The 13,043-nt window shown below is 43.3% G+C and overlaps 1 protein-coding gene across 2 annotated transcripts in view; it reads left to right on the forward strand.

The window, feature by feature from the left end:
• Ptdss1 (phosphatidylserine synthase 1) overlaps positions 1-13,043 on the forward strand; it is a 71,132-nt gene that overhangs the window by 40,272 nt on the left and 17,817 nt on the right. For both annotated transcript variants that reach the window (XM_028893769.2, XM_028893768.2), the window contains exons 8-9: positions 147-259; positions 2,431-2,496. In XM_028893769.2, coding sequence (XP_028749602.1) covers positions 147-259; positions 2,431-2,496 — 179 coding nt within the window. The remainder of the gene's footprint in view (positions 1-146; positions 260-2,430; positions 2,497-13,043) is intronic.

Here is a 13,043-nt window from a genome sequence, read left to right on the forward strand (position 1 = left end):
TTTAAGTATCAATCGCTGGGAGACCCCATATATTTTTTGAGAATGCTTTGGACATACTGGCCATTTTTAGCTCTAGAAAGCCTGTTTAAGGAATGTATGCTCATGATGTAGTCTGGCACAGGGTAACTGATCTCTCTTCTCTTCAGCTGACTGAGTTGAATACCTTCTTCTTGAAGCACATATTTGTGTTCCAAGCCAGCCATCCCTTAAGCTGGTGTAGAATTCTCTTCATTGGCTGCATTACAGCTCCTACAGTGAGGTAATTCTGTCTCGTCCCACTGCCATTTATTGAGGACATATACTTGCTTTGTTTTTTCTTCCCTAGCATAAGGACTGTCACATCAACTAACAGATTTTCTGTGAAAATGTTATGCTAAATAATTGTCTAGAATATGAAAAAAATGTTTTGATCTGAGACCTCAGTACAACAGTGAGATTTTTTTAAAGTGGTTACTTAGTGGCATTCCCCTACAATGGCCCTTGTTTTCAACACCTGTACATGCTGTCGCTGCTGGTTTTCTTACATCCTGTTAAAAAGTAGTAAAGGTGACGGGAGGTTTCCTAAAATGGAATTATTGTAAGTAGAAAAGTTTGAAGTCACTAGTGGCAATTTGTTTTAGAATGAGACTTTGTTGAGATTCAGTTAAGCTGACTCCCTTTTTAAATGCCCTGAAAGTCCTCCAGGACAGCCATGGTGAGCCTAAGTGTCCATGCCAATATTCTTCTGCATTTATGTAGGGCCAGAAGAGGGACATCATTCACTGCCCTTCATGGATACCCCCAACGGGCAATTTCAAACAGAACCTTTTCTTTTGTCTTAGTTTTCTATTTAGAAATGGCATTTACACGGTATAGCTCATAAAGAATGCAGTAGCTACACCAGTGATCTGCAGAAGGAGCATATACATAGAAACTAAGCAGTTAAAGGAGTTGCTGCCTTTTAAAAACCATAGAATTTATTTAGCTTATCCACACCCCCACCCCTTTTTCACATTTTAAAATTTATTTGGGGTATAGGTGGGGGCCTAGGCACATGTGTGCCATGGCACTCCTGTGGAGGTTAGAGGACAACTTGCAGGAGTCTTCTCTCCTTTCACCATGTGGATCCCAGGAATGGAACTCTAGATTGTCAGGCTTGGCAGAAGGTGTCTTCACCTGCTGAGCCATCTTGCTAGCCCCATCGCCACTTTTAATATGCATTTGAACCACACAGGTGGAGGGGCTACCTTACCAAGGAGAGGAGATATTGTCGCCTTGTTCAAAGAGACTTTCCCAACCATTGCCTCTTGTCATTTGTTATTACCCCAACACCAGCTAACAAAATTAGAAAAACTATTCTCTAGAGGGTAACATGTCGATCTAGTAAAGGCAAATAAGGTAATAAAAATGTGGGCAAAATGAGAAAACCTGATTTTTTTTCACTAGAGACTTTGAGGTAATGAGGTCATAGTTCATGAATGAATGTTATATAGTGTCTGAGTCCCACAGGGTTCAATGTAAAATTTGTGTGCATATATTATATTTTTTTTTTTTGCCACAGTCTGTCAAATCCTCAAGGGAACCTGTAACCTCCCCAAAATGGTGAGCTCCTGGTTCCCTTACCTTCTGTAGGCACAGACAGAGCTCAGGAGTACTTGTGAGCTCCAAACCACACTGTTTTGTTTGACACCCACTCACCAAACATAGCCAGTCCATACTGAAATGTGTGGTACATGTATACACACATTTTACATGAGTTAATTCAAGAGCAATACAAAATACCTCATTCTTGTATTTTGGTATAGTTTATATATTGGTCACTTTATTAAAGTGACTTTTATCTGTCTTTATCTTCGTGTGACAGCTGGTAACATCTGAAAGGTATCACTGACTCATATGTAGTTCTGTCAGTGGGTGCTGCTGTGAGCACTAGAACACGCTTTGCTAATCTTGTCAGCGGTGTTCAGAGTCCTGTCATGCAACTAAAGTGAAGTGCAGCTGGGGCCCCTCCAGTTTCAGCAAGACAAAGATGTCTCTGTTTTACCTGTACAATCAGCACCTAGATTGTACACCCAAGATGCCGTAAGAGGCAGTTGAAGAAGCCCAGCGCTGATCCTCTGGAGTGGTCTCCACTCGACAGAGAGGCTGGATCAGGCCCAGGCTGCCTTGCTTAGGGCTGTGGGAATGGTGCTGGGCCAGTGTTGTCTTTGCCAACAGTGTGATCCTGTGAGCTGGGCTCCCTTCGCTCCCACCCAGCCCAAGTTCAGAATCCCTTACAGGAGTGTTGGAATAGCCCTAGCTGGCTGCTCCCTGAGTACAACTAGATCAGGCAGCTGGAATATGGCAAGCAAGCAAGGCAGGGCAGGTTTTTTATTCCTTCTTCAAAGAGATGCCATTGTGTAGAATCTTGGCCTGTAGAGGTGCTCATGAATTCCAATTCTGCTCTTTCAGACAATACTATGCTTACCTCACCGACACACAGTGCAAGCGTGTAGGGACACAGTGCTGGGTGTTTGGGTGAGTATCTGTGATTGCAGGGGTTTCAAAATCATTTGAGCCTCTAAATTTCTTTGAATATTTCTTGTTCAGAGTCTTCCAGTGTAATTCCCCATGAAGGACATTGATCAAGGTCAGAAACTATTTCCCAAAGAGAGTCCTTGCTTTACAAAACAAATTAGATCCAGTATGGATCAGTTGAATTTTGTGAACATGTTTGAGTTTGGGACATCATTTTGTCCTGAGCTGAGCCACACTTCATGTTATTTCAAACTTAGAAGGCCCCTGTGAAACAACTTACTGCATACCGAAGTGTAATTTTATTGCTCCAAGAATGAACACAGCCACATGGTTACAAATTGTGGGTACAAATGCTGTTAGCTAATATACTGTTTACTGTTTAATATTCCCTATTCCCCCTCAAACCCTCTTATGCGTGAGCCTCTTTTATGTGTGTCAGGTAAGTCATTCTGCTGTGTAAACACCAATAATCTACATTCTTATTTCACATCCAGAGGGGCCTGGGCAAATCTGTATAGGAAGATGAGTCCCTGAGGTAGCCTAGGTTCAAGACCTAATCTAGGTTCTAATTTGAGTGTGACAGTCTAAAATAAATGACTTCAGGCAGAGTTAGAAATCATTGCACACATGGTTAAAACTTCTAAGCAAATATAAAAGAAACTGTCATGCAAAATCCAGAGATGATTATTGTGTTCTTCCCTCCCAAATTCTCCTGTGTGTGTATAAACATGCTACTATAACAAAGATTCTAAGAGGTCATCTATGGTTTTAAAGAATAAAAATTTAGATACCCAAGTTAGAATTCAGTGAGTTCTTCTCCACCCCAAGGAAACAAAGGGCCATTGTCACTAGTTTCTCCTGAGTCTGTGGGTGAGCCTATTTTCCTGCCCAGGTGATTGAAGCTTCAAGAGTAATCAGATAGATTAAGTTTCCTTTGTTCAGTGCTGTGTGGGAAGAAGGAGAATTCACAGTTCTGGATTCTGATGGACTCTGACAGAGGAGGTCCTCTGACATCATGTGTTCAGTTCTGGAAAGGAGGGGTGTTAGCTGTTCCTCCTCATGTCGATTGAAGGAATCTTTCCAGCTGTGAGCTCTTTGTTCTCAGTTAGGGATTCCCCGCATGTACTGTTTTTCCTTCATGTTTAAAAGTCTTCAGCAAAGGTCTTCTCCATAAAAGTATATCATTTTACTAGTGGAAGGAGACATGGGTCAGATAGGTGGGTGGTGATGTGACAGTTTCCTTCTAATGGCATATCCAAGAAATACAGTGCAGGTGAGTAGGAGAAACAGCAAAGTTAACAAGGCTAAGTGTGGCAGAAAGGTACGCCTTACTGGACAGTGATTAAAATTAAGTTCCAGGATCTAGAGCAGTGGTTCTCAACCTTTGGGTCACAATCTCTTTGGGGAGGTCAAATGACCCTCTCACAGGGTTTGCACATTAGATATCCTACATATCAGATACTTACTATCCATAACAGTAGCAAAATTACAGTTATGAAATAGCCACAAAATAATTTTATGGTTGGAGGTCACCACAACATGAGGAACTATATTAAAGGGTCGCAGCATTAGGAAGAGATAGTTCATCATTTAAGAGATCAGCGCTCATGTTGGCAGCTCACAACTGCCTGTAGCCTGTAACTTCAACCCCTGGGGATGTGATGCCTCTGGCCTCCTCGGTCACCTTCACACACACACACACACACACACACACACACACACACTTAAAAATAATAAGTATAAATTTTTAAAAATATGAAGTCAGGTGCAAATGTGAGCTGTTTGGGAACTGAGAAGTGCTGGAACCCAGACTTGGAAGAATTAGGGGCCAAGCTAAAAATGAATCAATCAATCCCTCTTCATAAATCACAGGAGGACCCTATGAACACCAAGTAGGACCACCTTCAGTGAGGTACATACCAACATCTGGGAAAGGAACAGAGCCTACAGGCACTGAGTGTTCACCCCACGCCAGGCCTCCACTTCCCTCCCTTCCCCACTCCCACTCCAGTTGCCCTTACATTATTTCCTCTCTCATAAAATCAAAAAGCACTGAAGTGTCTGATTTCTTTTAATAATTAGTAACTGTTGGTTAAACGCCACATGGCTCGTGGAGGACCGCCGCCTGCAGCGGCCATGCCAGCAGAGGAGAGTGCTCATCGGAAGAATCATAGGCCATGGTTACCTTTTTAGAGCTTTATTGGAAGAGAGGGAGAGAGGGGGGCAGGGAGAGAGAGAGGACAGATGGAAGGAAGGAGCAGAAAGGAAAGAGAGGGATGCACAGAGGGCCCACCTGCTTTTTAGGTGAGGACACAGTCACAGGCTGATGACGTAATTAAGGACCAAATCCTTACAGTAACTGCTTTATATTTTTTTGTCACTAATTTAGGAATGACTCCAGGCTTTAGCAAGATGTAGAGGGAGAAAAGTATCTACATCCCATCATAATGACATTTTATCTTTTAGAAGGTGGAAAAGGGCAGGGCAAAGGTCAAACAGGGCCGCCTGCCTCAGGTTTCCTTTCCACCATTTCATACATTTTTCTCCTGAAAGTGATACTTTGTTCTTATAAATATTTAACACTCAAAATGCTTCTGTGAATTAATTGCTGAGTTAGCTAACTACAGACTTGCTGTATCATCTCCCTCAGTTGAAACAGGTCTAAGTTGTTTTGTTTTGCTTGTGTGTGAAGTGCATTTGCATGTGTGTGTATTAGAATATGTGTTCACATCTGTGTGTGGGTGCATATGAGCTTGTGTGTATGTACACATGCATGTGGAGGCTTTGAGTTAGATGTCTCCCACAGTCACTTTCTACTTTATCCACTGGGGCATCTCTCAGGTGAACCCAGAGCTCACTAATTGGGAAAGTCTGATTGGTCAGCTTGCATCTAAGGTTTTCCTTGTCTCTGCCTTCTGAAGGCTGGAGTTACAGACAGGCCACCGTGTGCTCAGCACTTGCTGGTCTGGGACCCAAGCACCAGTCCTCACGCTTGCACTGCAAGCATTTTATCCCCTGAGCATCACCCCATGCCAAGAGCTGAGCTTTTCAGAAGTTTCTCATAACTGTGCCATTCTTCCTGGCTCACAGCCTGTTGTTTCCTGTTTACAGTCTGCCAGTCCCCATTCCTCAGCATAAGAATACCACTCTGACATCTAGAACTTTCATGCCTCAGTTCCAGTAGTAATCCCCACACTGTCTTGCTCCATTATCTGAGGAACTCCTCTCTCACCCTTGGCCCTGTATTAACAACACCCTTTTTCTGCCCTGTTAGCTAGCTGCCAAAGGCAGAGCTGAGAGTGAGTCAGCACTCCTGCACTACTAGGTTATAATCTCCAGTGCCTGCCTCTAGGCAGAGGGCCTCAGGCAATTCCAATGTTTATTTGCCTTTTAACCTTGCTATATCTAGGTCATGGTGGCAGCAAGCATCAAAGATTCAGAAGGGGGAACTTTCTGAGATCCATCCACTGTATTGTCTGGCTACCTTGTTCAGCCTGGGGAAAAGCACAGGTATTTACATTTGAACTGAGTAAAGGGAGTGTCTCAGAGCCTTGCAAAAGGGAGATTCCTACCTCAAGGGTTCTGGAAATAGGTGGGGCAGTTAAGTGGTATCACAGTGGACAGGCTTCCTGTGTGCCAAGCCTTTGGATTTAGCCCAAACTAGTGCCATTTGAGTCTTAGTAGGAAAGCTATGCCAACCTTTTAGAAGGTTGCTGTTACTTAGGAATCCATCCAATGTGTTGAAGACAGTGGCTGGTGATTAAATGAGTTCCTATGATTATTTAAACTAAATGCATCCCATGCTCACTACTTCCCACCACCTCTTGCTGGTCATCACACCTGGACTGCAGTGGTTGCAACCTTCAATCCACTATCCTTCATACTATAGTTTGGCTCAGCCTCCAGAATGATCTTATTAAAATGTAAACCTTCTTATATTAAACCCTCCCTGACACAAAAAGCCAAGCCCTAGTAGTAATGCAGATTCCTCTGGCTTCAACTTTACTGGTTCCCTTTGTTCCCTTCACTTCTGGCCCTTACCCATGCCTTGCCCCTGCCAGGCATTCATTTGACCACCCACACCAAGAGGACCCTACTAAGGAGTTTCTCTGCCAATGCAGTATGACAGATCAAGCCAAACTGAAAAAGTATAAGAACAGGTGTATTGAGCAAAGCAACTCCCGGGCTGGTTCACTAGCCTCAGAGAATGAGGCCAGAGAAGTCACCAGACCAGGGCAGGAAAGTTTTATAGATTGTAAGTAAGGGGTGATGATGCATCCACCACAAGGTTTGTGCCCAAGTATGGTCAAAAGCTGAGCACTTAGGCGGGGACTTGAGAAGCTGGCAGGCAGCATTACTGGAGGAAGCTACAGTAGTCACCAAGAATGCAGAACTGGGCTTTCTGGAGCCTTTCCTTTCTGAGCAGGTGGGGTTTTGGAGAGACAGAGAGAGACAGAGACAGGCAGACAGACAGACATGGGAATGGAGCTTTCCGGACCATGCAGGGACACCGGAGGCTAACACTCACAGCTGGTCTATTCCAGTCTTTGCTATGTGAATCTCACTAATTGAGAATAAGATCACTTCCACAATTTTGACCCAAATTCGAAGCAAGCTTGATTTTACTGGGTTGCACACAAGAGCTGTCCAGCAGAATGCCTTCTAAGTTGGGTTAAAGAGAACAGCCCAGGTCCTTTTCTTGGGCTCCTTTTAAGAGTAAAATCATGAGTACTTGCAAAGCAGGTTTGCAGAAGACAGACAATGGAGCAATAAGGAAATACAGAAAAATCTCAAAAACCACCATGTGGTCTACATGTGGACTGAGGGTTAGGGAGGGTCAAACAAGTCAAGGGCATAGGTTAGGCCAGGTCAGGCTCCAAGAAACAGACTTAAAAGTAATAGACCCCAGACCCAGGGTACTACCTTCTTGGGTGGGTGCCCCAAGAACCCAGACTCTGGTCCAGTTGATAAAAACAGCAAGAGGTTTATTGATGCGGCTGTATAGTCAGGCTCCTCTCCTCAAGAGCAAGGGGAATGTCAAGTATTTCCCCTTAGATGCTGGCCCTTCCTGGGTGGAGTCAGCTTATGGCTTTTCCTGGGGATGGGTGGTACCTACCAGTAAGCCTGTCATGGCAGCTGTGTGGTCAAGCTTTTTGGGCCCCCACAATCTCAGTTCTCCCATTTCTTGATTAGTTTTGGCTAATATTTCTACTGTAATATTAGTAGCTTTTGAAATTAGACCTGCTATTTTAGAAACCTCTCATTGTAGTGCTAATCCTGAAATTTGCCAGAAAGACCAGTTCCACCATTTTGGCTGAATTTAAACAAGCTTTTATTAAGATATTAAATACTATCCAAGATGGAATTTTATCTAGACCATCACTTTCTAGGTGAGTGGCCATGAGACATGTGTTGACAGAGCTTATATGGGCAAAACCATAGGCCACCATACTTTCCCATGAGGCTTTGACCTTAGTTTCCAAGAACTCCAACTCCCAGAATCCCAGGAAGTTATCTATCTGGTTTTTGGGCAGGTGTTATCTTTTAAGAACTACAGTTCCCAGAATCCCAGGAAGTTACCTGGTCTTTGGGCAGGTGGGGCTTACAGGTAAACTTTGGGTCTAATAGTAGTCCAACAAAAAGCTCTGGGATAGGTAACAGAAAGGCCACAATAGCAGCAACTGTAGTGGATCTAATAGATGTAAGGAATCATCTCAATTTTCAGGAAGAGCTCTTGTAATTCTATTAATAGATTGTAAAGATTTGCTGAGTAAAATAGGTACCTGTACCACATAAGCCCTCATATCCTTCAGGGAGTACAGAATAAGTATTATTTTCACAGAAAAAAGTCCATCCTGAGGCCAATCGTTTACCAAAAGGGAGAGTGTGATAAGAAGTGGAATTACAATAGGAAGAGACATTTGTGCAGTCAAAACATAGACATTATCAATGGGAACACCAGCTACAGCTTTTGAGACATTAGTGGGGCATGTTCCATTTTGTCCTCTGTTATCCTTGTATAATTTTCTTGAGAAACCCCTATTCCATACAAATTTCTTTCTTAGAGCCGGGGAATAGAGGAATCTTTTCTGACACAGAAGGAGTTTTCTCCTTGAGTTTTTAGTGTTAAATGGACCCAGACATTTTAAAGTTATAGATAGGGTTACTCTGGGTATGTTAAATTCAATTGAAGTAATTAATGAATCATCCCTTCCCCTTCTTATTTTACCACATCTGTAATTTCTGTTATCAGAAAATAAAACTGTTAGCTAAAGGACAATCTTGATGCAGATTCTAACAGCAAGAACACAGTTTAAAGTTTGTGACAATCAAACTTTAGGAAGTTTGATTTTTTTAATGGCCTTTTTTCATTCACTTTCTACCTCTGGGAGCTAGGCTCCTCTTCTGTGGGTTCCTTGGGTGCCTTCTTGAGATGTGAGTGATGAACCCAGGAAGGAATACCAGCAACCTCAACAGCAGTAGGCATCCAGAGAATCACAATGTAAGGTCCTTTTTGGTCCTTTCCATCTAGGTTGAAGTTGGCCAGGTTTGAAGCTGCAGATCAATACAGTTACTCTGGGTTGGAATGGGTGATCTGGTGGGCAGTGCCTAACCAGTTGAGCATCCTGGACCTGAGGGAAAATCTTATTCAAGGTTAATTACAATCCTTTTAAGGACTTAGAGATTGGAATGGGGCAATTGCTAACAGTAATGTACCCGAGGGATCATGGGAGATGGTCACCCATAGACTATTTCATGTTTGGTGAACTTTTCTCGATAGGAGGTACAACATACCCTGAGAAAGTTGTAAGGCAAGAGGTTATCAACCCAGTTATCAGTCTCAAGAGTATATTTAGTTAAAAATCTCTTTAAAGTTCATTCATTCTCTCTATCTCCTGAGCTCTGAGGATGATATATACAACAAAGTTTCCAATTTATGTTAAGAGCCTTAGAAGACAATTGAGATAACTTAACTGTGAAGGCTGAGGCATTATCAGACCCCAGAAATATGAAGAGGGCAAATCTGGGAATAATTTCCATTAATTTCTTAACTACCGCTTGAGTAGTTTCCTCTCAGGATGGAAAGGGCTCTACCCAGCCAGTGAATATCAACAAAGATCAGCAGATATTTGTAGCCATATAGTCCTGGTTTGGCTTCAGTAATGTCCGGTTCTCAAAAGTCACTGGGTAATGTACTTTGACTCTGTTGACCTAGGGGAAGCATGTCCTTCTTTGCATTTACATGGGCACAGATCAGGCAGTGATCTGAAATGCTCTGACGTTTTTCTCAGTGTCCAGGTAGCCAGACAGGAAGAGAGATAAGTTCTGAGATCTTCTTAGGTTACAAGTGCATGGTGTGATACAAGGCCATTAGCCAGTTTGGGCCCAGTACTTTTGGTATGCAGATTCTTCCATCAGGCAAGATCCGTCATCCATTGCAGCTCTGAAAGCCCCCAAGTCAGAATATGACTTGATTTCTTCTGGATCATACTCAGGAACATCTTCATTGAGGCAGAGTGGGGGCTCTGGGACAGCAGATGGTTCTAGTGCAGTTTGGGTTCCCCCAAAGCAGACTTGATCTGAATGGTTGTCGCCTTGAGTTTTATGGGGTTTTGTCTTTGTGTTGTTCTGGCCAGTGTATTATGGCCAGTTCAGTTGTCGACCAGATGGCCTCTATCAAGTATGCAATTTCATGTTTATTTTTAATAGTCTTTCTCTCTGAGGTGAGTAAGCTCCTCTGTTTATATATCTGTCCATGAACATGAGCTGTGGCAAAAAGCATATCTGCTGTCTATGTAGATATTCACCTTTTTTTCCTTCAGCCCATCTTTCCTACTTTTTTGTTTTGTTTCGTTTTTTTTGAGACAGGGTTTCTCTATGTTAACAGCCTTGGCTATCCTGAAACTGGCTTTGTATACCAGGCAGGCCTTGAACTCCCAGAGATCCGCTTACCTCTGCCTGCCAAGTGCAGGGATTAAAGGCGTGCAGCATTACTGCCTAGCCCTTCAGCCCATCTTAAAGCCTGGGTCAGAGCAATTATTTCTGCTCCCTGGGCAGATGTGCCCCTGGGCAAGGCTTGTGCCCAAATGAATGCCTTCTGGCCTGTGACCACCACTACCCTGGCATACTTGGTTCCTTCTTCCATTGCTGCCATCCATGTAGAAATCCACATCTTTTGGTAAGAGCAATGTCTGTCGGGTTTGGTCACATACATTGGATGATGTCCAGCATCTCCATGCAGTCATGGATCATTTCCTCAGTATTGTCATCTGACAGCAGGGTGGCAGCATTGATGGCCAAGGGTTTATTGAAGGTCAGTCAGTCCTTATCTGAGTCATACTGGCATTTGACATCCACTGATTGGAGGTTTTCCTCAGCAGGATTTCCAGAATGTGTGAAGCTGTTACAGTTAGAGTCTGTCCCAGTGTCAGCCTGTCAACTTTTTTTTTTTTTTTTTTTTTTTAACAAGAATTGTGGTGGCTGCTATTCCTCTTACACAAGGTGGTCATCAGAGGCTATATGATCCAGTCTCTTTGAGACATAAGTTATGGTGTTTTCCAGGGACCCAGGGTCTGAGTCAGGACTCCCTTGCCAATGCCCTTTCTTTCATGGATATTAAAATGAAAGGGGTTGGAGAGTTAAAGTGGGGGCCTGTATAAGGGCCTCCTTTAAGTTCTTAAAGACCTGTTCATGTTCCTTAGTCCATTCCAAAGGAGAAATGTTGTCCCTGGCCATAGCAGAGTACAAAGGTTTGGCAATTTCAGCAAACCCAGGTATCCAAAGACAGCAATATCCAACAGCTCCCAGAAATTCCCTAACTTGTTTCTTGGTGGTTGGAGGTGGGATTTGCATTGTGGCCAACTATGTGGCCCTAGGACAACAGTCTTTTCCCTACTTTTAGTTCATAGCACAAGCAGGTAACCTGGAGTGAGTGAGCCAATTTGGGCTTCTTTTTTTTTTTTTTTTTTTTTTTAGAAACTCCATAGCCTAAATGGGCTAGAATTTCCACAAGGTCTCTAGTAGCTCTCAAACAGTCCTCCTCATCTTTAGTGGCCAATAGTAAATCATCTGCATATTGAGGCAAGGTTATCTCAGGGTTCTTAACTATGGAAGAGACTTAAATCTGGTTGAATGGTTCATTGAGGATGGTGGGAGAGTTTTTGAATCCTTGAAGCAGTCTGGTCCAGATTGTCCCCATATCCCCAATTCAGCATTGGCCCTTTCAAATGCAAAGATGGGCTGACTTAATTCTAACAGGAATAGAGAAGAATTCATCTTTTACATCCAATACAATGTAAACTTTATGCTCTGGTGGTAATAAACTGAGCAAAATGTTAGCATTTAGAACGTTGGGTGAATGGATTCTACCCATTTGTTTATTTCCTTCAAGTCTTATACTGGTCCTTAGTCTGAGTTCAGACTTTGGGGCATGCAATAAGGGGGGATTCCAGATTGTCTGGCAAGGAGTAAGTATGCCTGTTTCAAGAGGGACCTGATGAGAACCTTGATCCCTTCCCTGGCTTCCAAACTGATGAAGTATTGCTTGACTTGAATAGGCATTGCTAGTTGCACTATGACAAGTGGCACGTTTTGCCAGGTCAGAAGGATGGATGGTACTCCGCCCAAACTGTAGGAGTTTCCTGGATTAACAACTTTTTCCATTCCCCTTCTAGAGACTAGGTTGGATTTTGGAGGAGCAGATATTCCTCACTCATTGGGCAGGTTATAGTTAAAGCCTTAGCAGGGCCTCCTAATTGCAACCTAGGAGTATCTTCTGAGAACGATATTGCTGCTTGGAGCTTCTTCAAGAGGTCCTGTCCCATTAAAGGGTAGGGACATTCAGAAATAACAAGAAAAGAATGAATCACACAGTCCCTTGTTCTAGGTTAGCAGTCCTGTCGGTGGTCCATTTATATTCTTTGATATCCCCTGTGGCCCCCGTTACTTCTATTGTTTGGTAAGGGGTCCTAGGGGCTCCCATAATGCTGAATGAATAGCCCCCACATCCCCCAGAAAATTTACAGGTTAGCCCCTATTGGTGAAGGTAAATGGGCTTCTGGGGGCCTTGTTCAAAGGAGTCGTGGCCTCACTAATCCTCCATAGCTAGGGTTGGCTTGGGTTTGGGGGGACCTGTTTCTGGCATGGACATTCATTTTTCCAGTGGCCCATTTTTTGTTTTTTGTTTCAATAGGCGCATTGGTCCTTTTTTAAAGCTCTCCCCTTTTTATCACGGTGTGCATGGGCAGAGTTGAAAATGGCTGGGGCTTGTCACACAGCCACAGTGGGATGCCCCATCTTGTTTATCAAAAGACCTTCTTTGCTATCTCTGCCATCAAACACCTTCAGGCTCTCTCTAATAGTTCTGACCTGTTCTTTCCTGTAAATCCATCCACTTTTTCTATCTTTCCTTGTATGTCAGGGACTGACTGAGCAACAAAGGCCAGGTTAATCGCCTTGAGATTTGCCAGGTCCTCTGGGTCTATAGGGCTATATAGCTGATAGGTGTCCAGGAAAGCTGAAGGCGATTCATCTGCATCCAGTTCCAC

Source organism: Peromyscus leucopus, chromosome 20 (assembly GCF_004664715.2).
Source record: "Peromyscus leucopus breed LL Stock chromosome 20, UCI_PerLeu_2.1, whole genome shotgun sequence".
Classification (NCBI taxonomy): domain Eukaryota; kingdom Metazoa; phylum Chordata; class Mammalia; order Rodentia; family Cricetidae; genus Peromyscus; species Peromyscus leucopus.